The sequence below is a fragment of the Garra rufa genome, chromosome 18 (assembly GCF_049309525.1).
Source record: "Garra rufa chromosome 18, GarRuf1.0, whole genome shotgun sequence".
NCBI lineage: Eukaryota > Metazoa > Chordata > Actinopteri > Cypriniformes > Cyprinidae > Garra > Garra rufa.
In genome coordinates, this window is record NC_133378.1 from 36,252,822 (window position 1) to 36,278,987 (window position 26,166).

General features: G+C 29.8%; 1 protein-coding gene across 1 annotated transcript in view; it reads right to left on the reverse strand.

Moving 5' to 3' along the window:
• src (v-src avian sarcoma (Schmidt-Ruppin A-2) viral oncogene homolog) overlaps positions 1-26,166 on the reverse strand; it is a gene marked incomplete at its 3' end in the record, with an annotated part of 75,101 nt that overhangs the window by 17,586 nt on the left and 31,349 nt on the right. The window contains exons 2-5 of the mRNA XM_073822750.1: positions 17,970-18,219; positions 15,354-15,453; positions 9,764-9,781; positions 2,389-2,487 (exon numbers count right to left, since the gene is read on the reverse strand). Coding sequence (XP_073678851.1) covers positions 2,389-2,487; positions 9,764-9,781; positions 15,354-15,453; positions 17,970-18,210 — 458 coding nt within the window. The remainder of the gene's footprint in view (positions 1-2,388; positions 2,488-9,763; positions 9,782-15,353; positions 15,454-17,969; positions 18,220-26,166) is intronic.

Consider the following 26,166-nt stretch of genomic DNA (forward strand, 5'->3'; position numbering starts at 1 on the left):
TAGTACATCAAGAAAATGAGAAATGTTCCCTTGGAAACTAGTTGAAATATATAAATACATTTTATTATAATCAAAAATATTTTTTAATAGTAAATACAATAGGGTCAGTGTTATTTTAGTGTCAACAAGATACTATTGAGATACTATTTAATTGTAGCCTGATTTTAGTTTTTATTTTTGAAATTTTAAATGTTTTTTATTTTTGTATATTTTCCATTTTTATTTATTTATTTATTTAGTAATTTTATTTTATTTTTTATAGTTTTTTTTATTTTATTTTTTATAGTTTTTTATTTTATTTTTAGTTATTTTAGTACATCAAGAAAATGAGAAATGTTTCCTTGGAAACTAGTTGAAATAAATAAATACATTTTATTATAATCAAAAATATTTTTTAATAGTAAATACAATAGGGTCAGTGTTATTTTAGTGTCAACAAGGTCCTATTGAGATACTATTTAATAGTAGTCTTTTATTTTTTGAAATTTTAATGGTTTTATTTTTGTATATTTAAATAAATATATATTATTTATTTATTTATTTAGTAATTTTATTTTATTTTTTTATATTGTTTTTTCATTTTTTGTGTTATTTTAGTACATCAAGAATATGAGAAATGTTTCCTTGGAAACTAGCTGAAATAAATAAATAATTTATTACAATAAAAATCATTTTTTTAATAGTAAATACAACTGGGTCAGTGTTATTTTAGTGTCAACGAGATACTATTGAGATACTATTTAATAGTAGTCTGATTTTAGTAAATACGTATTTTTTATATGTTTATTTTATGTTTTTTTTATTATTTCTAGTTATTTTAGTATTTTTTGGACTTTAATATGTTAGAAATAAATAATAAAAGGCATTATTATATTTTACATTTTTAATAAAATTTTTGTTTATTTTTTATGTTTATTTAATAATTTTTAAATAGATTTTTTATTTTTATTTCTAGTTATTTTAGTACATCAAGTTCAAGTTTAAATGAGAAATGTTTCCTTGGAAACTAGCTGAAATAAATACATATTATTAATAAATACTTTTTATATAATAAAAAGTCAACTTTAAATATACTATTATACATAGTTCTGAATAAAAGCCTGAATTTAGTTTTTAATTTTTCAACACTTGAATAGTTTTTATTTTTGTATATTTTTTTATTTTTATTTTTGTTGAAGTTTTAGTAATTGTGTTGTGTGTTTATCATTTTTATGTTTATTTTATTTTCACAAGTTTTTTACAGTTTTTTGTTTTTTAAGTATCAAGTTAAAATTTAAATGAAAATAAGAAATGTTTCTTTGGAAACTAGCTAAAACATATAAATAACTAAATTCATTAATTAATTTTATTATATTTATCTAAAATATTTTTTAATAATAAATTGAATTCATTATTATTATTATTTTACATTTTATTTGTTTTTATTTCCATATATTTTCCATTTTTTATTTTATTTTTGTTAATTGTGTTTTGTGCTTGTCATTTTTATTTTTATTTTATATATGTTTATTTTTCTAGTTTTTTTTTTTAGTTATTTTAGTACAAGTTAAGGTTGAAATGAAAATGAGAAATGTTTCCTTGGAAACTAGCTGGAATAAATAAATAAATAAATACATACATACATACATACATACATACATAAATAGTATTATATAAAAATATAATACTATTTATATAAGTATTATATAAAAAATATTTTTTCAACATTTTAATAGTTTTTGTATATTTTCAATTTTTATTTTTGTTGAAGTTTCAGTAATTGTGTTATGTGTGTCTCATTTGTATTTATCATTTTTTTATATATATATATAAGTTCTTTTCTAGTTATTTTAGAAATGTTTCCTTGGAAACTATCTTAAATTAATTAAATAAATAAAGATTTTTTTTAAATTTTAAAATACATTTTTCAATAATAAATACAATTAAAATAAATTTAATAAAAAGTGATTTAGGAGCATCAAGAATAAAACAGTTTCTGTACTAAAATGTAAGTGTTTCATAAGTGATGATTCAAGAACAAATCGTTCTATTGAGTCAGATCTTTGTGACTCTCATGAGCTGATTCTTTTTGATGAATCATTTTAATGACTCATGAATCAGTCAGGGTGGTTAAAAAAATTATTTAAAAAAAAACATAATAAAAACAAGTGATTGACTCACTTCACTAAACTCAGAACAAATTGAACTAAATAGTACAGTTTTCTTTCAACTATTGTTTTTAGTAAAATAATGGTCAGTAAAGTCATTAACAAACCAGAATCACACTCCACTGAATGGAGAGATAAGATAAGAGAGCAGAGTTCTGACATCACAACAAGGGGAATAATATGAAAGCAGAACAGACACAGGGAGGAGAACAGCAAAGAAAAGGAGAGGAAGAGGATTTACTCTTCAGCCTGGATGGAATCAGACGGTGCCACATAATTGCTGGGAATGTATCCGCTCTCTCCTGTCGTCAGCGAGCGAGCCAGCCACCAGTCGCCCTCCCTGAAACAGCACAAAACACACACTTCATACACCCGCAGTTTGACTCACATTCAACATGTTTGGTGACAAATTCAAGATGCGTTTTTTACCCGCCCAAAACATACACCCTGAGATTACATCTGCGGTATTATTCCTGCTTTATAAGGCATGAAATCAGCCATGAGAATGCAGACAGAGCACTTCTAAAGACATTAACTACCTGAAGTGCCAAATTATGCATACATGAAACATGCATTTAAAGGGATAGTTCACTTCACCCAAAATAAACACTCAGCCATTATTTACTCAGCCTCATATTGTTCCAAACCCATAAAAAACAATAACAAAAAAATGTAACACTTTCAGACCTTGGTGAATAAAAGTATTAATTCCTTTAAAAAATAAATAAATATATATAAATAAATTACATTTTAATTAATTTAATTTAATTTAAAATATGGATAGATATATTTTTATTTATAAGATTTCATTTTTTCATTTACTGTCAATTTTGATTGGGCTCAGAACATTTCCAGTAGTAAATTTGCTACATTTTCCTAAAGTTACCAAAAACCCCTAGTAATGTGCAAAAATTATGGAAAGTTTCCACCCTTTTGTAACCCTACTTCTGGTCAATTTAATGTTTCCTTGGCAAATAAAAGTATTAATTTCTTAAACAAAATAATAATAAATTAATAAATAAATATAGATAGATAGATTTTTATTTTATTTTATATTTTATTTTTTCTTCACTGTAACTTTTTGTTGGGGTTGCAAAGGGGTCAGAAAATTTCTAGTAAATTTCTGGAAACTTTCTACAAGTTTTCCAAAAGTGTGCTAAATTCCTAAGAAGTTACCAAAAATTCCTAAGAAGTTTGCATAAATAATGGAAAGTTACAGAAATTTACTGGAAAATTTCTGCCCCTTTATAACCCTAAAAAAAAAAAAAAAAAATTAATAATAATAATAATAATAATAATAATAATAATATCTATAAATAAATAAAATAATAAAGGATAGATTGCTTTTTATCACTTTCGATTAGGTTTGCAAAGGGGTCAGAAAATTTCCAGCAAATTTCTGGAAACTTTCTACATGTTTTCCAAAAATGTGCTAAATTCCTAAGAAGTTACCAAAAATTCATAAAAAGTTTGCATAAATAATGGAAAGTTACAGAAATTTACTGGAAAGTTTCTGCCCCTTTATAACCCTAAAAAAAATAAAATAATAATAATAATAATAATAATAATAATAACAATAATAATATCTATAAATGAATCAATAAATAAATAAAGGATAGATTGCTTTTCTGGAAACTTTCTACATGTTTTCCAAAAGTGTGCTAAATTCCTAAGAAGTTACCAAAAATTCCTAAGAAGTTTGCATAACTAATGGAAAGTTACAGAAATTTACTGGAAAGTTTCTGCCCCTTTATAACCCTAAAACAATATATAATAATAATAATAATAATAATAATAATAATAATAATAAATAAAATAATAAAGGATAGATTGCTTTTTATCACTTTCGATTAGGTTTGCAAAGGGGTCAGAAACTTTCCAGTAAATTTCTGGAAACTTTCTACAAGTTTTCCAAAAGTGTGCATAATTCCTAAGAAGTTACCAAAAATTCATAAGAAGTTCGCATAAATAATGGAAAGTTACAGAAATTTACTGGAAAGTTTCTGCCCCTTTATAACCCTAAAACAATATATAATAATAATAATAATAATAATAATAATAATAAATAAAATAATAAAGGATAGATTGCTTTTTATCACTTTCGATTAGGTTTGCAAAGGGGTCAGAAACTTTCCAGTAAATTTCTGGAAACTTTCTACAAGTTTTCCAAAAGTGTGCATAATTCCTAAGAAGTTACCAAAAATTCATAAGAAGTTCGCATAAATAATGGAAAGTTACAGAAATTTACTGGAAAGTTTCTGCCCCTTTATAACCCCCCAAAAAATACAATAATAATAATAATAATATCTATAAATAAATAAATAAATAAAGGATAGATTGCTTTTTATCACTTTCGATTAGGTTTGCAAAGGGGTCAGAAAATTTCCAGTAAATTTCTGGAAACTTTCTACAAGTTTTTCAAGTTTTGCTAAATTCCTAAGCAGTTTGCAAAAATTATGGAAAATTACAGAAATTTACTGGAAAGTTTCTGCCCCTTTATAACCCTATATTTTGTCAATTTAATGCTTCCTTGGTTAAAAAAAAAAAAAACAACTATTAATTTCTTAAAAAAAAAAAAATAATAATAATAGTAATATATATATATATATATATATATATATATATATATATATATATATATATATATCCACAAGTTTCCAAAAATGTGCAAAATAAAAATAAATAAATAAATAAAAAAATTAAAAAGTAATTTGCAAATATTATGGAATGTTTCCACCAACCCTACTTCTGGTCAATTTAATGTTTCCTTGGTGAATAAAAGTATTAATTCCTTAAAAAAAAAAGAAAAAATATGGATAGATAGATAGATAAATGTTTATAATATTTGTATTTTATTTTATTTATTTATTTACCTTTGAGTGGGTTTGCAAAGGGGTCAAAATGTCCAGTAAATTTCTAAAACGTTTCTAAAAATGTAAAAAATTTCCAAAAAGTTACCAAAACATTCTAAGAAGTTTTAAAAACTATGGAAAGTTTACAGAAAATTACTGAAAAGTTTCCGCCCCTTTGTAACCCTACTTCTGGTTAATTGAATGTTTCCTCTGTGAATGTAAATTAATAAATAAAGGATAGATAGATTATCACTTTCGATTAGGTTTTCAAAGGGGTCAGAAAATTTCCAGTAAAATGTGCAAAAAAAAAAAAAGAAAAAGTCACCAAAATATTTAAAAAAGTAATTTGCAAAAATCATGGTATGTTTTCGCTAGTTTGTAACCCTACTTCTGGTCAATTTAATGCTTTCTTTGTGAATAAAAATAGAGCTGCAAAACGATTAGTTGTGATTAATCGATTCAAAATAAAAGTTTATGTTTACATACTATATGTGTGTGTACTGTGTATATTTATTATGTATATATAAATACACACATATGCATATATTAAAAAAGTAAAAATATAGATATATTTGTATGTAAACACTTGTATATAATTTATATTATATTAAAATATAAATATTTTATATATAAATCTAACACGTTTTTTCTTAATATATACATGCATGTGAGTATATTTACAAACACATAATAAATATACACAGTACACACATGTAGTATGTAAACAAACTTTTATTTTGAATGGATTAATCACGACTAATTGTTTTGCAGCTCTAAATAAAAATATTATTTCCTTAAAAAATATTAATTATAAAAGAGCAACACAAGCATTCATTTAGTTCTATAAAAGAAAGTAAGTCATATGGGTTTAGAATGATGGATTTCTTCATTTTGGGTGAATTATTTACTACAAAACTGGTAGATTTATCAAAGACTGAGTCATCTGTCTGGGTCTCTATTGTCTTGGAGTCTTGATGGGTTTTTAATAATAGATGGTGTGTTTTGGTGTAAGCTGTGGGGTGTCAGACTGTGACTCACTCCCTAAGCTAAAGTAATAAGACTTCATCCATCTCCAAGACATGCTGACCCGACACAACCTCTCCAGGTCTCTGAGCTACTGCTAGCTGTCGCTAAACGTAATTAAAACATAACCGTGCCAGTGAAAACAATGACGTACAGTATATACACAGATGGGCACATATTCAGATTCATTCAATGCAAATATATTATTCATACACAGGGTATCATTCAAAATTCAGATGTTAATGAATTATTAATGTATGAAAAGGCATAAAAACACTGATTCTGATAAGCAGGGTTTATGAAAGGCGAAAACAATGAGGTTACGATTGAGCAATAACTTATGTGGATAACATTGTACATCTAAAAACTATATACCTACAGTAACTTACATAGTTTTTAAATTTTTTTTTAAATGATTACATGAGATCAAAACGTGACTGAATTTTAGTGCCTATTAGTCCAAGCATATTAGCTTATGCTAGTGTACTACTAGCATAGCATATATGAGCTAAAACTACACATATATGCATTTAACGAGAACTAGCAAGTTAGCTAAGCTAAAAATGTAGCCCGTAGCCTTCTGTTTACATTTTTACTACGTTAATTTAGCTAAATGCTAATGCTTACTTAACATTATGGTTTTATTGTTTTAACTGACCACGTGAATTTAAAACTTTTTGTGGATTTTAGTCAAAGTCTGTTAGCTTTGAACTCTTTTATATACTAAAACTTTTTTTTGTTTTAGCTTATATACGCATTTAATCTTTCATTTTGTGAGGCATATATGGATTTTTGTCTGATAAAGTGATGTCTGGTATGAGAATGGAAACTAGCAAGTTAAACTAAACTAAAACTAAATGTAGCCTGTAACGTTCAGGTTACATTTTTACTACGTAAATTTAGCTAAATGCTATCCTAACATTATTGATTTTAATGGTCACATGAATTTAAAACTGAATTCAAGACTGAATTTTTGTGGATTTTAGTCCAAGTCTGTTAGCTTTGAGCACATATGCTAGTGAACACCTAGCACAGCATATATGTGCTAGCAAGTTAGCTAAATGCACTCAATAGTCTTTAGTTTACATTTTTACTGTTATTTTAGCTAAATGCTAATGCTTCCTTTTCAAATAAAATGAAACTTGACTATTTTTTTGTGATTTTAGTCCAAGTCTGTTAGCTTTGAGCACATTTATATGCTAGTGAACATCTAGCATAGCATATATGTGCTAGCAAGTTAACTAAATGCACTCAATAGTCTTTAGTTTACATTTTTACTGTTATTTTAGCTAAATGCTAATGCTTTCTTAACATTATTGTTTTAAATGACCACACAGAATCAAAACTTGACTGAATTTCTGTGGATTTTAGTCGAAGTCTGTTAGCTTTTAACTCATTTATATACTAGTGAACTCCTAGCATAGAGTATATGAGCTAAAAAAAAATTTTTTAGCCCATATACACATTGTCTTTCCTTTTGTCAGGTGGATATGGATTTTTGTCTGATAAAATTATCTCTGAAATGAGAATGACAACTATCAAATTAGCTAAACTAAAAATGTAGCCCATAACCCTTCTGTTTACATTTTTACTACGCTAATTTAGCTAAATGCTAATGCTTTCTTAACATTATTGATTTTAATGGTCACATGAATTTAAAACTGAATTCAAGACTGAATTTTTGTGGATTTTAGTCCAAGTCTGTTAGCTTTGAGCACATATGCTAGTGAACACCTAGCACAGCATATACGTGCTAGCAAGTTAGCTAAATGCACTCAATAGTCTTTAGTTTTCATTTTTACTTTTATTTTAGCTAAATGCTAATGCTTCCTTTTCAAATAAAATGAAACTTGACTATTTTTTCGTGATTTTAGTCCAAGTCTGTTAGCTTTGAGCACATTTATATGCTAGTGAACATCTAGCATAGCATATATGTGCTAGCAAGTTAACTAAATGCACTCAATAGTCTTTAGTTTACATTTTTACTGTTATTTTAACTAAATGCTAATGCTTTCTTAACATTATTGTTTGAAATGACCACACGGAATCAAAACTTGACTGAATTTCTGTGGATTTTAGTCGAAGTCTGTTAGCTTTTAACTCATTTATATACTAGTGAACTCCTAGCATAGAGTATATGAGCTAAAAAAAATTTTTTAGCCCATATACACATTGTCTTTCCTTTTGTCAGGTGGATATGGATTTTTGTCTGATAAAATGATCTCTGAAATGAGAATGACAACTAGCAAATTAGCTAAACTAAAAATGTAGCCCATAACCCTTCTGTTTACATTTTTACTACGCTAATTTAGCTAAATGCTAATGCTTTCTTAACATTATTGTTTGAAATGACTACATGGAATCAAAACTTGCCAGATATTTTTGTGGATTTTAATTCACGTCTGTTAGCTTTGAGCGCATTTATATGCTACTGAACTCCTAGCGTAGCATATATGGGCTAACGAGTTAGCTAAATGCACTCAATACTCTATAGTAAAACAATTTTTTTAGCTAAATGCTAATGTTTTCTTATAACAATATTGTTTGAAATGACCACATGTAATCAAAACTTGACTAAATTTTTGTGATTTTAATTTAAGTCTGTTAGCTTTGAGCACATTTACATACTAGCGAGCTCCTAACATAGAATATATGTGCTAAAAAATTGTTTTAACCTCACATACGCATTTAATCTTTCATTTTGTGAAACGTATATGGATTTTTATAGATAATTGTTTTAAATGACCTTAAAATGAAACTCATTTATATACTAAATGAACTCCTAGCATAGAATATATGTGCTAAACAATCTTTTTAACTCATATACACATTTAATCTTTCATTTTGTGTGGCGTATGTAGATTTTTGTCTGATAAAATAATCTCTGGAATGAGAATGAAAACTAGCAAGTTAGCTAAACGCACACAATAGCCTTTAGTTTACATTTTTACTGAACTGACTGAGCTAAATGCTAATGCTATCTTAACATTATTGATCTTAATGGCCACATGAAATCAAAACTTTAAAACTTTGTGGATTTTAGTGCAAAACTTTTAGTTTTGAGCCAATTTAAATGCTAACTCCCAAAATAGCCTTTAATTTATAATTTTACTATTTAAAAAGAGACATGTCAACATGTTTCTCTGACAACTTCCTGTTTAAGCAGGACACACGTCAATATTGGAAGGTAAATGTATATTTGGCACATTATTTTCATTGTTTTGTTATTTAAGATGCATTTTTCCTAATCTAACCATACAAAACCAGCTAAAACCAGCCTAGGCTGGTTGGCTGGTCTTAGCTGGTTTAAGCTGGAAATGGCTGGTTTTAGCTGGTCTCCCAGCCTGGCCAGGCTGGAAAAATGGCCAAAACCCCTCTAAAACCAGCCTGCCTCCCAGCTATGACCAGCTAAAACCAGGCTGGTTGACCAGCTAAAACCAGCCAACCAGCCTAGGCTGGTTTTAGCTGGTTTTTTCACCAGGGGTAGCCTAAGTAAATGTAAAGAAACAATGGATAATACACCACAAAGTCAGCATGAAGGACAAATGTAAAATGGTCATGAGTGAGCCAGTTATGAGGAGGTGTGACACTATTTCTGGAGCATTTCCACAGTCTCTAAAGTCAGGACAAATCTCAGGTGGACAAGCAAATGGTGAATTGACACATACACAAACACACACACACACACACACACACAGAAAATAGACATTGAAAGCTGAAAGCAAGAGCAACTTTACCAACCTGGGGTTCAACTTTCTCCTACATAAGCGAGCGAGAGCGTGTAGAGGAAAAAACACAGAGGAGACGTGAAGTGTTTGGACATTAAAAAGCAGAAAAAGCAGAAGCTACAAACATCCCACATACAGTAGTCTTAAAAACCAACTCAAGGTCAGCCGCAGCAATGACGCACTGAAAACACAGCATTTATCTAACTCATCTCTGCTCATCACAGTCAGGGACTAAAAATATAGAAAACAATTACTGTAATGTGCGCTTGATTATCTCGAAATATGTGCCGACACATGACTCAGAAGGTCCCAGCGATAAGCCGGAGCAGCTTGGTGATTTTGTTAAAAAGCTGATTACTCTATTATCAGGGGTTTGGAGAGAGTTATGGACAGCGGTAGGGGACCAGTTATGGTTTAAAGGCTGAATCTCATGAAAACATCCAGGATTTTTAACCCAAAGTGTTCAAACTCCACATACAGTGTCTTGCAAAAGTATTCATACCCCTTCATTTTTTTCACATTTTGTTTTGTTGCAGCATTATATTAAACTGTTTTAAATTAGTTTTTCCCCACATCAGTTTACACTCAAATTTTACAAATTTATTAAAAATAAAACACTGAAATAAGTACATTGCATAAGTATTCATACCCTTAACTCAGTACATGGTTGAAGCACCTTTACAGCCTCAAGTCTTTTTGGGTATGATGGGACAAGCTTTGCACATCTGCATTTGGCAATTATCTGCCATTCTTCGCCTCACCTTTTCACCTCTCAAGCTCTGTCAGCTTGGATGGGAGCTGTCAGACATTTTCTAGAGTCCTAGTTGTTCCAATCGTCTTCCATTATGGATAATGCTTCTGTGAACCTTCAATGCAGTAGATTTTTTTCTGAACTCTTCCCTAGATCATTGCCTTAACGCAAGTCTGTCACTGAGCTCTACAGGCAGTTATCTTGACCTCAGGACTTGGTTTTTGCTCTGATATGCATTTTCAGCTGTTAGACCTTTTCTGAGAGGTGTGTGCCTTTCTAAATCATACTCATTCAAATGAATTTGCCACAGTTTAATTCCACTCGAAGTGTAGTAACATCTAGAAGATGAATGCTCCTGAGCTAAATGTCGAGTGTCCAAGAAAAGGGTATGAATACTTATGCAACGGGATCTTTTCAGTTTTTTATTTTTAATAAATTTGCACAAATGTTAAAAACCTATTTTTTGCTTTGCCATTATGGAGTAGGGAGTGTAGATTGATGTGGGAAAAAAGTAATTTAAAGTAGTTTAACATAAGGCAGCAACATAACAAAATGTGAAAAAAATGAAGGGGTGTGAATACTTTCGCAAGGCACTGTAATTGGTCCTAACACTATGTTGGTAACTTGTTCACTTTGTGAGCATTTTTCATTTGATAAAAACTATCGTCATTAAGGTCTTAACAGTAACCTGTCAAAATAAAAGTTTGGGTTAACTTGATGAAATTGTGACAGAAATATATAATGATAGTACTACTACTAATAAAATTATTATTAACATTACTTCTTAAGAAATATTTGCCAGAGAAATTATTTACCAGGAAAATGTAAATACACAACACAGTATTTAAAAAAATGTAAAAATAATATCCTTAATAAATACATTTTTAAATAAATTTTTAAAAATAAAATTAGTTAGAGGTGCCTTTTATTATTACAATTTAAATGACACCATTACAATTAATAGAAAACACAGAATGCGATAAAAAGTAAAACTTAAATTTGTAGAATTTGTGAAAAAAATATTTCATAGAACCTTAAATATGCTAATACTAGTACTAATAAAATTATGATTTTTAAAAAAAGATTATTTACCAAATACATTATTTACCAGAACAATGTAAATATACAACACAGTATAAAAAAGAAAAAAGAAAGAATAGAAAATAAAAAAAAAAATTTCAAAACAAAATCAAGTAATTAGAGATACTTTTTATTATTAAAATTGAATGGCACCATTAAAATGGAATTCAGTAAATTAATGGAATTAACAGAATGTGATAAAAAAATAAAACAGAATTTAGGGGAAAAGCTTATTTCATAGGGCTTTAAAAATTTTATTTTTGTTAAACTTTTAATAAATTGCTGATCATTTGTATTGAATGTAATGATAGTAATACTACTGCTAAATAAATAAATAAATAAATATTTCTAATAAAAATCAATTAAATAAAATGGGGGGGGGGGGGTATTTGGAAAGAAATTCCAAACAGATTTTGGGCAAAAAAAAAACAGATTTCATAGGGCCCTACATGTCGTTACATAATTCAGATTTTTGTTTCATGAATCTCAAATACACATTAAGTTTGCTTCATTTCAAACCTGACGTGACTGAAAGTAATGACTTCAGATCATTAAATGAATCATGTGCTAATTTGTATTAAAATTCTGTGAATGACTCATCAGACTTATTCAAACCGATAATCTGCACAATTCATTAAAAATGGCTTATAAGAGTCATTCTTTTATGAAAACAAATTATATAACACTGCTATTTAAAAGTCTGGGGTTGGTAAAATGTTTCTTTTTAAATAAATTAATGCTTTTATTCAGCGCGTTAAATTGATCAAAAATGCCAGTAAAGCCATTTATAATATTACAAAAAAATTCTATTTCCAATAAATGGCGTTTTTGTAATGTTCTATTCATCAAAGAATCCTGAAAAAAATATTAGCACTGTTTCTTATTTAAATATATTTATATAAACATTACACTGTAAAACGTTTTCACCAGATTCAACTTAAAAGCCTAAGTTCAGCAGCTGCCTTAAGTTTTTAAGTTAAATCAGCTTAAAACTGATTACAATCAATCAAAATAAGTTGATTTAACTTGTGAGTTTAAATGACTTAAGTTGATTTAACTTAAAAACTTAAATTGAAACTGGTGAAAACTTTTTAGTATATATATATATATATATATATATATATATTAGGGGTGTAACGATATGCCTACGTCACAATACGGTACGTATCCCGATATTGGGTTCACGATACAATACGTATCATGATATTTTGAACAAAAATTAAAACATGAAACTGAAAATCAAACAACAGATTTATATAAAAAAAAAAAATTCAATAGCTTTCTTAGTTTTACATACAAGGTCACATTTTAAGGTTTAATAAAAACCTTCTGTATTAAAATTAACAACTGATAAGGTCTGTCTGTCACTGAATTTTTTTTAAAATTTAACATGATAGTGATAAAATTGTCAAAATGTCAAATTCTTTACACCTGCTAGCGATGCAAGATTCTATGTGTGTGGGAAACAGAGTCCTACCCGACGGGTGAACCGCAATAACTGACGTAACGGTGGAATAATATTTATCTGTCAGGTGCAGTGCGGGTGACACGCACGGGTATTTGCTCTTTGGACTCAATCCGGTACACGCTGACGCTGCTCTCAAACGGTCCCGTTGGAGAAAAACGGTCATGTGTTATTTGCTATTTGTCATTTTATGGGACAATGACTAGCGTGGTTTTCATGTCAGACACAGTTTACTATGACATTTTACACATAATTGTATTTTTACTGCGCAGGCTATACTACACGCATTTTCTGGATTTTTTTTTTCTTTATTAATAGCCTTTCTCTGTATTTTATGGATCATACAGCTCCGAAATGTTGCCATACTGCTGACTTAAATGAGGAGGGAGGGTCCGCAATCTCTGGGTTGGTTGCCATGTTTCCTCACGTTCTTCTTCAACTAGCTCAACTTTTGCAGGCAGGCGTCACATGATTGGAAAGGTAGTCACGGGGTGTGTCGCGATTCTCCCTTATCACACCGCGACACAGGATCGTGGATCTGAGTGTCGCAATTTCGGTTTCATATCACGTATCGTTACAGCCCTAATATATATATATTTTATTTTATTTTATTTTTTTTTTTTTTTTTTTCAAAATTAGAATTTCACAATATTACAGTTTTACAGGATGCATTAAATTGATCGAAAGTTACAGTAAAGCCATTTATAATATTACAAAAAATTTCTATTTCCAATAAATGCAGTTTTTTGTAATGTTCTATTTATCAAAGATTCCTGAAAAAAACATTAGCACTGTTTATATATAGTAATATTATATTTATTGTTTAAAATGAGAAAACTTGATTAAATTGTAAAAATATTTCACAATATTACAGTTTTACAGGACGCATTATATTGATCAAAAGTTACATTAAAGACATTTATAATATTACAAAAAAATTCTATTTCCAATAAATGCTGTTTTTTGTAATGTTCTATTTATCAAAGATTCCTGAAAAAAACATTAGCACTGTTTCTATTTATTTATTTATTTTTATAAGCTATATAAGTACTGCCATTTCAAAGTCTGGGTTTAATGAATGCTTTTATTCAGCAAGGAGACATTAAATTGATCAAAAGTGCCAGTAAAGCCATTTATAATATTACAAAAAAATTTCTATTAAAAAAATGCAATTTTTTTTGTAATGTTCTATTCATCAAAGAATCCTGAAAAAATAAACATATATATATATATATATATATATATTTCACAATATTACAGGACGCATTAAATTGATCAAAAGTTACAGTAAAGACATTGATAATGTTACAGAAAAAATTCTATTTAAAATAAATGCTGTTTTTGTTTTTGTAAATCCTGAAAAAATATTAGCACTGTTTCTATTTAAAAAGAAAGAAAAATGTTATATAAAATAAAATGCATTCAACATTAAAATCTATTGACCCCAAACTTTTAAGCAAAATTTTATATTAATTAATCTTTTTTTTTTTATCTAATTTCTGTGTAGAAGTTACACTTCATATTTTATTTTACTTTTTGTAAATCACATTGTTTTCAAAGATGGTTCTCATTACTGTATTACTGTTGATCTGTGTGACAAAAGATCATAATTAAAGTCTAAAATTAGCATAAATAAAAGGCAGTACAACACTTAGGGATGGGACAATTGCTTAATTGTCATGAAAATGATGTCACGATGTAAAAATTCCTGATGTAACCAAATACAGGCTTCAGTTTCACTCAGCAAAATATAATTTCTCATTTGATTTTGGGTTGTAATATGACCCGGCCATGTTTTCTGTTTCGAGAGATTCATCCATATATTACACTGCATTTATGGCCTGACATGAAAAAAGCAATTCCCCAGGTCCGCTTTGTGCTGAAACCAAAGGATGTTACTGAGAGTGTTTTTATTCTCCTAACGGTAGCGCTGCACGCTGGAATAAGGAAGTGAACCGCAGGTGTAGAAAGGAAGGAAAATGCTCCCTTTGGTCCGGGAGGGGAAGTGGAGGTAAAGACGTGCAGCTGAGCTTTTTTTTTTTTTGCGCACAGGAAGACCAAAAAAGGAATCCAGAGAACAAAAAGCCGTCATCCCACAAATACAGCGCCTTCAGAGGGAGCCAGTTCCTATGGTTACCGAAGAGGAAGAGGGGGGGCTACGTGTGTTTGGGGGGGGTTCAGCAGTCAGACAGATGAGAGACATGAGTGTGTGTGTGTGTGTGTAGATGTCTGCATTAGTGGGTGTGTCTATTGCCCTCCGGAGCCCTGTTATTTTTGTGTGAGTGCGTTTGTGTGTTTCCCCCTTACGTGTTATTGACAATCTGGAGTCGTTCTCCTTTCCTGAATGACAAATCGGAGGCGGTTCGTGACTCGTAGTCATACAAAGCCACAAAAGTGGTCACGCCGCCTATGGAAAAATACAAGAGACAAACAGAGCGTTATCTTAATGCATACAATTCAGAAATGTGAGCAGGGAAATTTCATTAACCTAAGTAATATAATGCAACGTTGGGTTGGCAATGAAAATGGGCGTCTAAAAATAGTCTAGACTTGCAGAGTCAGACTTTTGACTATTAGCAAAAAGACTCGTAAGAAAGAAAGAGAAGTCAAAGCTAATCTAATAATAATAATAATAATAATAATAATAATAATAATAGCGAATCTAATACTGAATTTGTTGCATGCTTGTCTATTAGTGTGATGTTGAATTCAAATCAGGGTTATCATAATTAATAACTAAATAGAATAAAGCCAACGTGAAAATAAATAGTATTTTAAAAAAATGTATTAATTGAAAAAATAATTGTATATAAAAATACTTGTTTTATTAACTGAAATAAAATAAAATTAATATAAAAAATAAATAAGATAACGTATTTTATGAACTGAAAATAGAATAAAATCAACAAAAAATAAATATTATAAAAAACTTATTTTATTATCTAAAATTAAACGTATTTAAAAATTTATATTAAAAAAAACTTTATTAACTGAAATTAAATAAAATTAATATAAACATAAATATAGAAAACTTTTAATAATTGAAAAAAAAAATTAATATAACAATATAATAAAATCAACATAAAAATAATGTAAAAAATTTATTTTATTACCTAAAATTAAACGTATATAAAAACAAATATAAAAAAACTTTTTCTATAAACTGAAATTAAAATTAATATAAAAATAAATATAGAAAACTTATTTTAATAATTGAAAATAAAATGGACAAAAATATAATAAAATCAACAAAAATAAATAGCATTAAAAAACGTATTTTATTATTTTATAATACAATTAAATTAACATAAAATAAATATTTAAAAAAAACTTGCATTACCTGACATTAAATATATCAAATAATATAAAAAAACGTATTTTATTAACAGAAATTAAATAAAAACTAATTTAACAATAAATAATATAGAAAACTTATTATTACCTATTAACCAAAGATAAAAATAATATAAAAATATAATAAAATCAACATAAAAATAAATAGTACTAATTTATTTTTTAATTTAGAATTAAATTAAATTATCACAAAAATAAATAATATAAAAAGCTTATTTTATTAACTGAAATAAAATAAATCAATATAAAAATAAATAATATAGAAAACTTGTTTTATTAACTGAGAATTAAATTATAAAATATAATAAAATCAATAAAAATAAATATAGAAAGCTTGTTTTATTAACTGAAAATAAAATTAATATAAAAATATGATAAAATAAATTGTATTTTTAAAATTTAGAATAAAATGTAATTAACAAAAAATAAATATAAAAAACATTTTATTATCTGAAATAAATTAAAATGTATATAAAAATAAATAAAACCATTTTATTAACTGAAATAAAACAGAATAATATAAAAATCAATAATATAAAAAGTATTTTATTAACAGATCAATCAAATATAAAAATATAAATTAAATAATTAAAGATATTTCAGTTAGTTGCAAAGGCAACATTTCTCATTTTAATTTAGTTTAACTGAATGTACTAGAATAACTAAAACAGAAATAAAAATTAAGAACTATAAATGCTTTACAGACATATTTAACAAAAACTAGAAAAAATAGAAATGACAAAACTACTAAAACTTTAATTTAAATAATAACAGAAAATATAAAAACGTTTAAAAAGGTATTCATATTTTATAATATAATACTGTAGTAATATTATAAGTATCACATGTACAGTATTATTAACTTAAATACAAATAAATTTACTTATTAAAACGTATTATTATTATTAATAAAATCTTACAAATATTTAAACACGTATTTAAATAATGGTGCAGCGGTTTTCAAGAGAAGCTGCTTAAACAATACAGGATAATTTAGATACACACTGACCAAAATGCAAAATGTTCACTGCCTTTGTGGCCAAAATTTCAATTCATCAAAACCTAAAAAGCACCAGTTATTTCATGGAAGAGCTATGGTAAATCCAGCAAGTGGTTTTCCACAGGAATTGCTCATTGGAGCAGCTGGATCTCACGCAAATGCAAATTTGTTTCCAAAGACGGACAAAACTTCTGCATCCTGACTCTGAGCTTTGGAGTTTGGAAAATCCCTCGCTATTTTAGTGTGCAGCATGCATCAGATGGTCCGTTAAAGGTCTGATGTGGCATCTTAGTCTTAAAGACTAAAAAAAGTCTACCGATGAATCTCATTCATGAGATTTAAACAATGATATTATTACAAATTGATTGCACCTACTATAATTGTATACATAAATCTATAATAATTAAAGAAAACGGGTGTGTTGAAAAGCGCTATAGTGAACAAGGTGCACAAAATGGTTTAGTCAATTCACCTCTCAGACGTTTTGGGCCATATCCGTTAACACTATAATACTGAAAGTCAGCAAAAGCAGAAGCGTGAGGAGACCCATCAGACACGAGCTGCATTACCGGAAAGCGTGCCGACTCTGTGAGGAGACGTGATGTTGTTGGTCGAGTTCACTCCTCCAAAAAGTGCCTGCTCCGCATTGATGATGGTGGGCTGGGTGCCGCGTCTGTTACCGTCCACCGGCGGACTCCGGTTGGGCGTGAAGGACGACTGGTTGGGACTGTGATGGTGTCCTCCGGTCCCATCGTCCAGACTCCGGGAGCGCTGGCCGAGCTCTTTGGGTTTACTCTTGGCTCCGCCCATGGCCTAGGCCTGCAAAGAGACAGTTTATCAGTTGATGCTTTTAGCCAAAATACCCTGCAGTACACTTATTAATAAAGCAAAGTCAAATTCAAGTAGTTGACTAAAATGAAAAAAATAAAATAAAATACATATAAAAAAAATACAAAATCTAAAAATATTTAACATTTATAGATTTATAAATATTTATATAAAAATAAAAAAATATATAAAAATAAATAAATACACTGCCAGTCAAAAGTAAGATTTTTAATGTTTTTTAAAGCATTTATTTATTTGATTCCAAAGTACAGCAAAAACTTTGAAACATTTTTACTATTTAAAATAAACGTTTTCTATTTGAATATATTTTAAAATGTAATTTATTTCTGTGATAAAAGCTACATTTTCAGCATCATTAATCCAGTCTTCAGTGTTATATGATCCTTCAGAAATCATTCTAATATGCTGATTTATAATAACATAATGAACATTTATTATTATTATTATTATTATTATTATTATTATCAATATTTAAAACAGTTGGGTATATTTTTGCAGGATTCTTTGATGAATAGAAAGATCCAAAGATCAGCATTTATCTGAAATAAAAAGCTTTTGTAATATTATACACTATACTATTCAAAAGCTTGAAGTCTTTCTAGGGGAAAGAAATTATAGAAATGAATACTTTTATTTAGCAAGGACGTTTTAAATTGATCAAAAGTGATGATAAAGACATTTAAAATGTTACAAAAAATGCTGTTCTTTTTACTCAAAGAAACCAGAAAACAGACAGTCTGTCAGCTGATGCTTTAAATAAATAAAAATATAATATATTTTTAAATATAAATAAAATAAATACACTACCAGTCAAAAGGTTTTACACAGTAAGATTTTTAATGTTCGTTAAAGAAGTTTCTTTTGCTCACTAAACCTGCATTTATTTGATTCAAGGTACAGCAAAAACTGTAAAATTTTGAAATATTTTTACCATTTAAAATAATTGTTTTCTATATGAATATGAATATATTTTAAAAATTGTAATTTATTCCTGTGATCAAAGCTACATTTTCAGCATCATTACTCCAGTCTTCAGTGTCACATAATGCTTCAGAAATCATTCTAATATACTGATTTAGGATAAACACAATGAACATTTATTATTATTATCATCAATATTTAAAACAGTTGAGTACATTTTTGCAGAATTCTATGATGAATAGAAAGATCCAAAGATCAGCATTTATCTGAAATAAAAAGCTTTTGTAATATACACCATTCAAAAGCTTGGAGTCAGAATAATTTTTTGGGGGAAAGAAATTATAGAAATTAATACTTTTATTTAGCAAGGATGCTTTAAATTGATCAAACGTGAAGATAAAAGCAGATATTGAGCAGCAAATCATAATATTAGAATCATTTCTGAAGGATCATGTGACACTGAAGACTGGAGTAACGATGCTAAAAATTCAGCGTGGAAATCATAGGAATAAATTACATTTTAAAATATATTCAAATAGAAAGCAGTTATTTTAAATAGTAAAAATATTTTAAAATTGTAATGTTTTTTCTGTACTTGGAATTTAAATAAATGCAGGCTTGGTGAGCAGAAGAGACTTCTTTAAAAACATTAAAAATCTTTTGACTAGTAGTGTATAAATGCATTTATTTATTTCCATTTTATTTCAATAAATAAAGAATCCATCTAAAATAAAATAAAACAGATAAATTTGGGTGGTTTATTAATCATGTTGTATAGTATTTGAGCCTACTGTCTAGACTTCTAACCACTGTCTGGACGTTTGCCTGCTTTCTTCTATGTGAATACATATATTTTCCAGAAAAATAACTTTAATGCAATTTGTACCATTAAAATACTTCAAAGGAATATTTGACCCCCTCTTTTTTCAGCGTTGCCACTAGAGACCGGCCTGTTTTCATGATTTTTGCATGAACGTCATGAATTATTAACCAAGTATGTATTTAAGCAATACCCTGTTATTCCTTAAGTAACACAAATAAACAGTGACACTGGTGCACTGAAATATCTTTATCTAGAGAGATATTCATATTAAACCATAATCTGATTAGTGCATATGAAAGCAACACAATGTTAAAATCAGGTCATTTTAATAAACTAGATTTTACATTTCCTGAAGAAATGCGAGTGGTGTTGTGTAGTTTTAAATTTAGTCTTTAGAAGAAATGAGAGAGAGAAAAAATGGACAGGCCTTGATTTTATTCCTCACAAATTAAGCAATAGTGAAATGAAGGCAGACCAAATGCAATTTTACTAAAGGAATTAATGTTTTGTTATTAGTTAATATTATCCAAAACACTGCATAATTTATTGGAGCTGAAAAGGATGCAATTTGCATCAAAGGTTTTAGATCAAGAATAAATTATTATATTTTGATCACAAATAAAAATAGGATGCAAAACATTTACGTTTATCCTTGGTGTTGGCAATTCTTTAAAGCAACCGAAAAATATTAAAAGTGTGGCATGTAATATTGAGAGCTAGAGTTTGAAATGGAAACAGCAGTAGGGCTGTCACTAACGATTATTTTGATAATTGAGTATTCAATACTTTTTTTTTTTTTGAGGCATTAAAAAAAGAACTAAGCAAAGAATAGCCTTTAAATGACTTAAAATATTAATATATTAGAAATAAAGCAGTAATAATTAGTTCATATAAAGTATCAAAAGCAAGTAATCATATCATTCTACTGAACAAAGCTGTTAAAACATATAATGTATTATAAACGCATTAGAACGAATAACTGCAGAGGGCGCCAACGGCCGGACAATTATTTTTCCGCTTTACTACGCGATCTAATTCTTAGGGCTGGGTATTGTGACCAATTCGGCGATTCGATTCGATTCTTATTTTTATGGTTTCGATTCGATTCGATTTCAATTTCGATTCGATTCGATATCGATTAGCTATCAATATTTCATTTAAAATCTTAGTTTTGCAGACATGGGATCCATATTTTGATATAAATGCTGGTAACTGAAACTCTCCTACTTAAGTTTATTACTGAAATGCACATCTACATTAATAATAGGGTGCACACAGTTGTTTATTTTAAACAACTTTTATTTTAAATGAACACTGTAACAAGAAGTCATAAATATGTGCATCCATTGTACACCATGTAAACAAACTGCAAAATGCACATTACTGTAAAAAAAAAAATTAAAAGACAGTAACAGTTCTTAACTACAGCCTAATCATTTTTGATCACCAGATTTTTCTGCAAAAAAAAAAGCAGCTGATGGTGACACCTTCAGGACGAGAGGTGAATATTCATATCCTCTTACGTGAAGCACGCGCATTAAGAATCGATTCGGGGGTTTCCCGAATCGGTATCGTTGCGTTAAACTGAAGATCGATTAAAATCGGAGAATCGATATTTTTTTACCCAGCCCTACTAATTCTTGTTGAATATTGACTAAACAACATTTAATTCAAATGTCCACTTAATCTTTAATATTTGGACATTTATTTACCACAAAAATGCTACAGCCAATCTAATTTCTTGACTATGTGGACATCAAAGCTCTGAGTAAACTCTGAGTGAGGGTTTGAGCTTTTATTTTGAAATCACGACAAAAAGTTAGCATATTAATGTATTCTCCTCTGTTTGCGTAGGTTTATAAATGATTTACCTTACAAATCTGATGAAATGGCACACATTGCGTTCCCAGATGAATGTTATAATAAATACAAACTCATAACATCATGCAGAGATGGAGTTTGAGATGCTACACACATGTAACAGTTCTGCAGTTGTTTAACCTGTGTTTTAATATTCCTCTGCTTACAAGGGATGGATGCCGAGGCTTTTTATAATTCTTAGAATCTGCAACCTTTGGCCAAGTTAGTTTGCTGGTTTCCATGGCTGGTATATGCTGAGTTTTCCACCAACTGGCAACCCTGAGATTGGGGGCCCGCCGAGTCGAGAGGGAACTTTTAATTGAAACGAAGGAATGAATAGAATTCTGCACGGGCCCAGCCCTGGCCCGAGAAGTTCAGCCCCGAGCCCTACCCTTGTCCGACAACTTATCAGAACAGAGCCCGTATTGCAGTTATTAATATAGTTCAGTTTTGGATTTTAATGGCAAAGTGGCTAGATTTCGTTTCGTTTCGTTTCTTTATTAAGTTAATTTAGAAATATGTTTGGAACATGTTATGTTTGTTACATTCAAGCTTTTGTTTTATTAAAGCAGCCAGCGGCAATGAGTTGAGCATGTTGATCTTTTTCAAATCAACAAGACTTGCCTAAAATAAAATCTACAGACATGAAACACTTGATGCATTTCACAATATTAATTCAAACATTTAACCTAGATAAACGTGGCTGTTAGACGCATATCCAATAGTTTGTGCGGAGAGTGGAAGCTAAAGCGCGCTTTGCAGGACATGGAAGTGCCAGCACAAGCATTTTTTTTATTATTAATAGTGGAAACCTAAAATACGTCATCATTTTTGCTCATAAAGGTGAGAGTTATACATCATTCGGAACTGCAAAAGGTATTTTGTTTGTGTGCACTCACAATATCAACAAAACGTTTTTTAGAATATAGTTGAAGAAAACAACCGTGAGAAAAATTAAACAATGTTGGCAAAGTTATAGGCTTGTTGGCTTTTCATTCCAGAAATGTCTAAATGTTGTTACTATTATTATGACTTCTTCACAAGAAGTTGTATTGACGTTTTAAACTCTGATTGATTTCATGAGACATCGTTTTTATTTATTTTTTTTAACATGCATTCAAATATTTTTTAATGTTTATTTCGTACTGCAAATATTAAAGAGGAAAAGATGATTGATTCACATGTGGCCTGTTCTGAGGCAAAGTTATCTCACTACAAATTAAAGAGCATAAAAACACATTTATTATTTGTATTCTATAGGAAAATTGACCGATTTTATAGGCTGATCGAAACTTGCATGCTACAATAATAAATGGACTTGAAGACGTTAAATATTATTTCCAAGCATTTATACATAAATAAAACAGCTTGTGAATACTCACGTAACGTTATGTTAACTGAGTTGAAGCCCATAATGATTGGGAGGGTCCAATTCTTTTGAATATGGGCCCAGGGGTTACTTGCTATATACTATTGATATACTATTGGGTAAATTGGCAGTGGGTGGAGTCAAACAGACCAAAACAAAAACAGACATTCCAGAGCAGAATAACAGTAGCATTGTGTTTTCAGAGCAACAAGTATGTGAACTTAGCATGTTTCCTAAATATCTGCAAACATGGCATTTTATGCTTTAGTACAGTCAAAAAATTACATACAGCACAGATCTGATCAAAAAAAAAAAAAGGCCAGAGAAACCAAATGGCCGCAATTTGTGCGACCCACAGCAGCCTGAGGTTGGTGTTTAGTGCACTTTAACCTCACTTCAGCCCAGCGCTCAGCTGTTTCCTCTCACATACCAGCGACAGCCGCTGCAATATGATCCTTACAGACCCCCAACGCACACACACACGCATTCTTTAAGGGACAGACAGAGACACTTTCCCATCCACCCACACAAGCCTCACTCAACACACTCTTCTTTACAGTCCTCAACTCCCTATAAACGTGCAGAACAAGCCCCTGCTTGCCCAGAGGATGATGAATTCTATAAAAACTAAAGTGTCTTTTCCCAGGAACCCCAGCGGACTGGCAGCTCAGGGCGACCTGTCTCTTACAGGAGCTGTTACAGGCCCGTCGAAGTGGAACTAATCTCAGTCGAGCAGTGTGAATGCGGGGTCAGAGCGGGGCCGAGGGCCCTGGAGGCCTGTGAGCTTTCACTAGAGACCCGCGCACTTCAGGTTCAGCGGTAGGGCTGCGAACCGTACAGTCACAAGACTGGTGTTTTATGAGGAGAGTGCTCAGATTTGTGCTCTATACCATTAAAAACCTGTACTGACCCTGAAATTATAAGAAATTCAAGTTATTTTTTCAGGTGTGAAGGTCTGTCCTCATCAATTCCAAGTGACGCTGAGTGAAGCATGGTATTTACAAACAAGTTTACAACAAGTGCAATGGGAGTTTTTTTTTCTTCAGTCTTTGGAAGAAAAAAACAAACATCTGAATGAATTGTTCTGCATGAAAACAAAGAAAAACAGACTTGAAATGACAGGAAACTATAACAAAGGAAACAAAATGAAAGAAAACAAAAGACAAAGGACATGAAAATAAATACATCTATGAAACAACAAAAGAAAAATTAAACCTTAAAACAACAAAATATAAAGACAAAAAAAGAAGAGAACTAAATAAGAGAACCAAACAAAAGACACAAATTAACAGGAATTTAAAAAACAACAACACAAAATAAACTAAAAGTTGAAAAAATTTACAAAATAAAAGAAAACAAAAAAGACGAAGGACAAGAAATAACCAAAATTAAACCAAAAAGCAACAAAATATAAAAAGTACAAAATAAAAGTAAAAAAACTAATAAAATGAAGAAAATAAAACAACAAAAGAAACTAAGACAAAAAAATAACAAAACAAAAGACATAAAACAACAACAAAAAAACTAAAACAAAAAGGAAAATGAAACAAAATAAAAAATAAAAAAACTAAATTAAAAAAAAGAAAACCACAATCAAATAAAATAACCAAATAAAAGAGATCCAAACAAAACACAAAATAAATCCCAAAAACAACAAAATAAACTAAAAGAAAAAAATAAATAATAAAATGAAACAAAACCCCCCAGCAAATTATAAAAAGACAAAAAGGGAAAAAACTCAATAAAGAAACAACTACTAAACAAAAAAATAACAAAATAAATCCAAAAAACAATAAAATAAACTAAAAGGGGAAAATGAACAAAATAAAAGGAAACAAAAATCACAAGAAATAATCCAATAAATCCATAAAACAACAAAAGAAAACTAAAAGAAAAAGAAAACAAAACAAAATAAAAACTAAAACAAAAAAAATTTAAATTTATACAGGTTTGATTGATGGATGGATGGATGGATGGATGGATGGATGGATGGATGGATGGATGGATGGATGGATGGATGGATGGATGGATGGATGGATGGATGGATGGATGGATGGATGGATGGATGGATGGATGGATGGATGGATGGATGGATGGATGGATGGATGGATGGATGGATGGATGGATGGATGGATGGATGGATGGATGGATGGATGGATGGATGGATGGATGGATGGATGGATGGATGGATGGATGGATGGATGGATGGATGGATGGATGGATGGATGGATGGATGGATGGATGGATGGATGGATGGATGGATGGATGGATGGATGGATGGATGGATGGATGGATGGATGGATGGATGGATGGATGGATGGATGGATGGATGGATGGATGGATGGATGGATGGATGGATGGATGGATGGATGGATGGATGGATGGATGGATGGATGGATGGATGGATGGATGGATGGATGGATGGATGGATGGATGGATGGATGGATGGATGGATGGATGGATGGATGGATGGATGGATGGATGGATGGATGGATGGATGGATGGATGGATGGATGGATGGATGGATGGATGGATGGATGGATGGATGGATGGATGGATGGATGGATGGATGGATGGATGGATGGATGGATGGATGGATGGATGGATGGATGGATGGATGGATGGATGGATGGATGGATGGATGGATGGATGGATGGATGGATGGATGGATGGATGGATGGATGGATGGATGGATGGATGGATGGATGGATGGATGGATGGATGGATGGATGGATGGATGGATGGATGGATGGATGGATGGATGGATGGATGGATGGATGGATGGATGGATGGATGGATGGATGGATGGATGGATGGATGGATGGATGGATGGATGGATGGATGGATGGATGGATGGATGGATGGATGGATGGATGGATGGATGGATGGATGGATGGATGGATGGATGGATGGATGGATGGATGGATGGATGGATGGATGGATG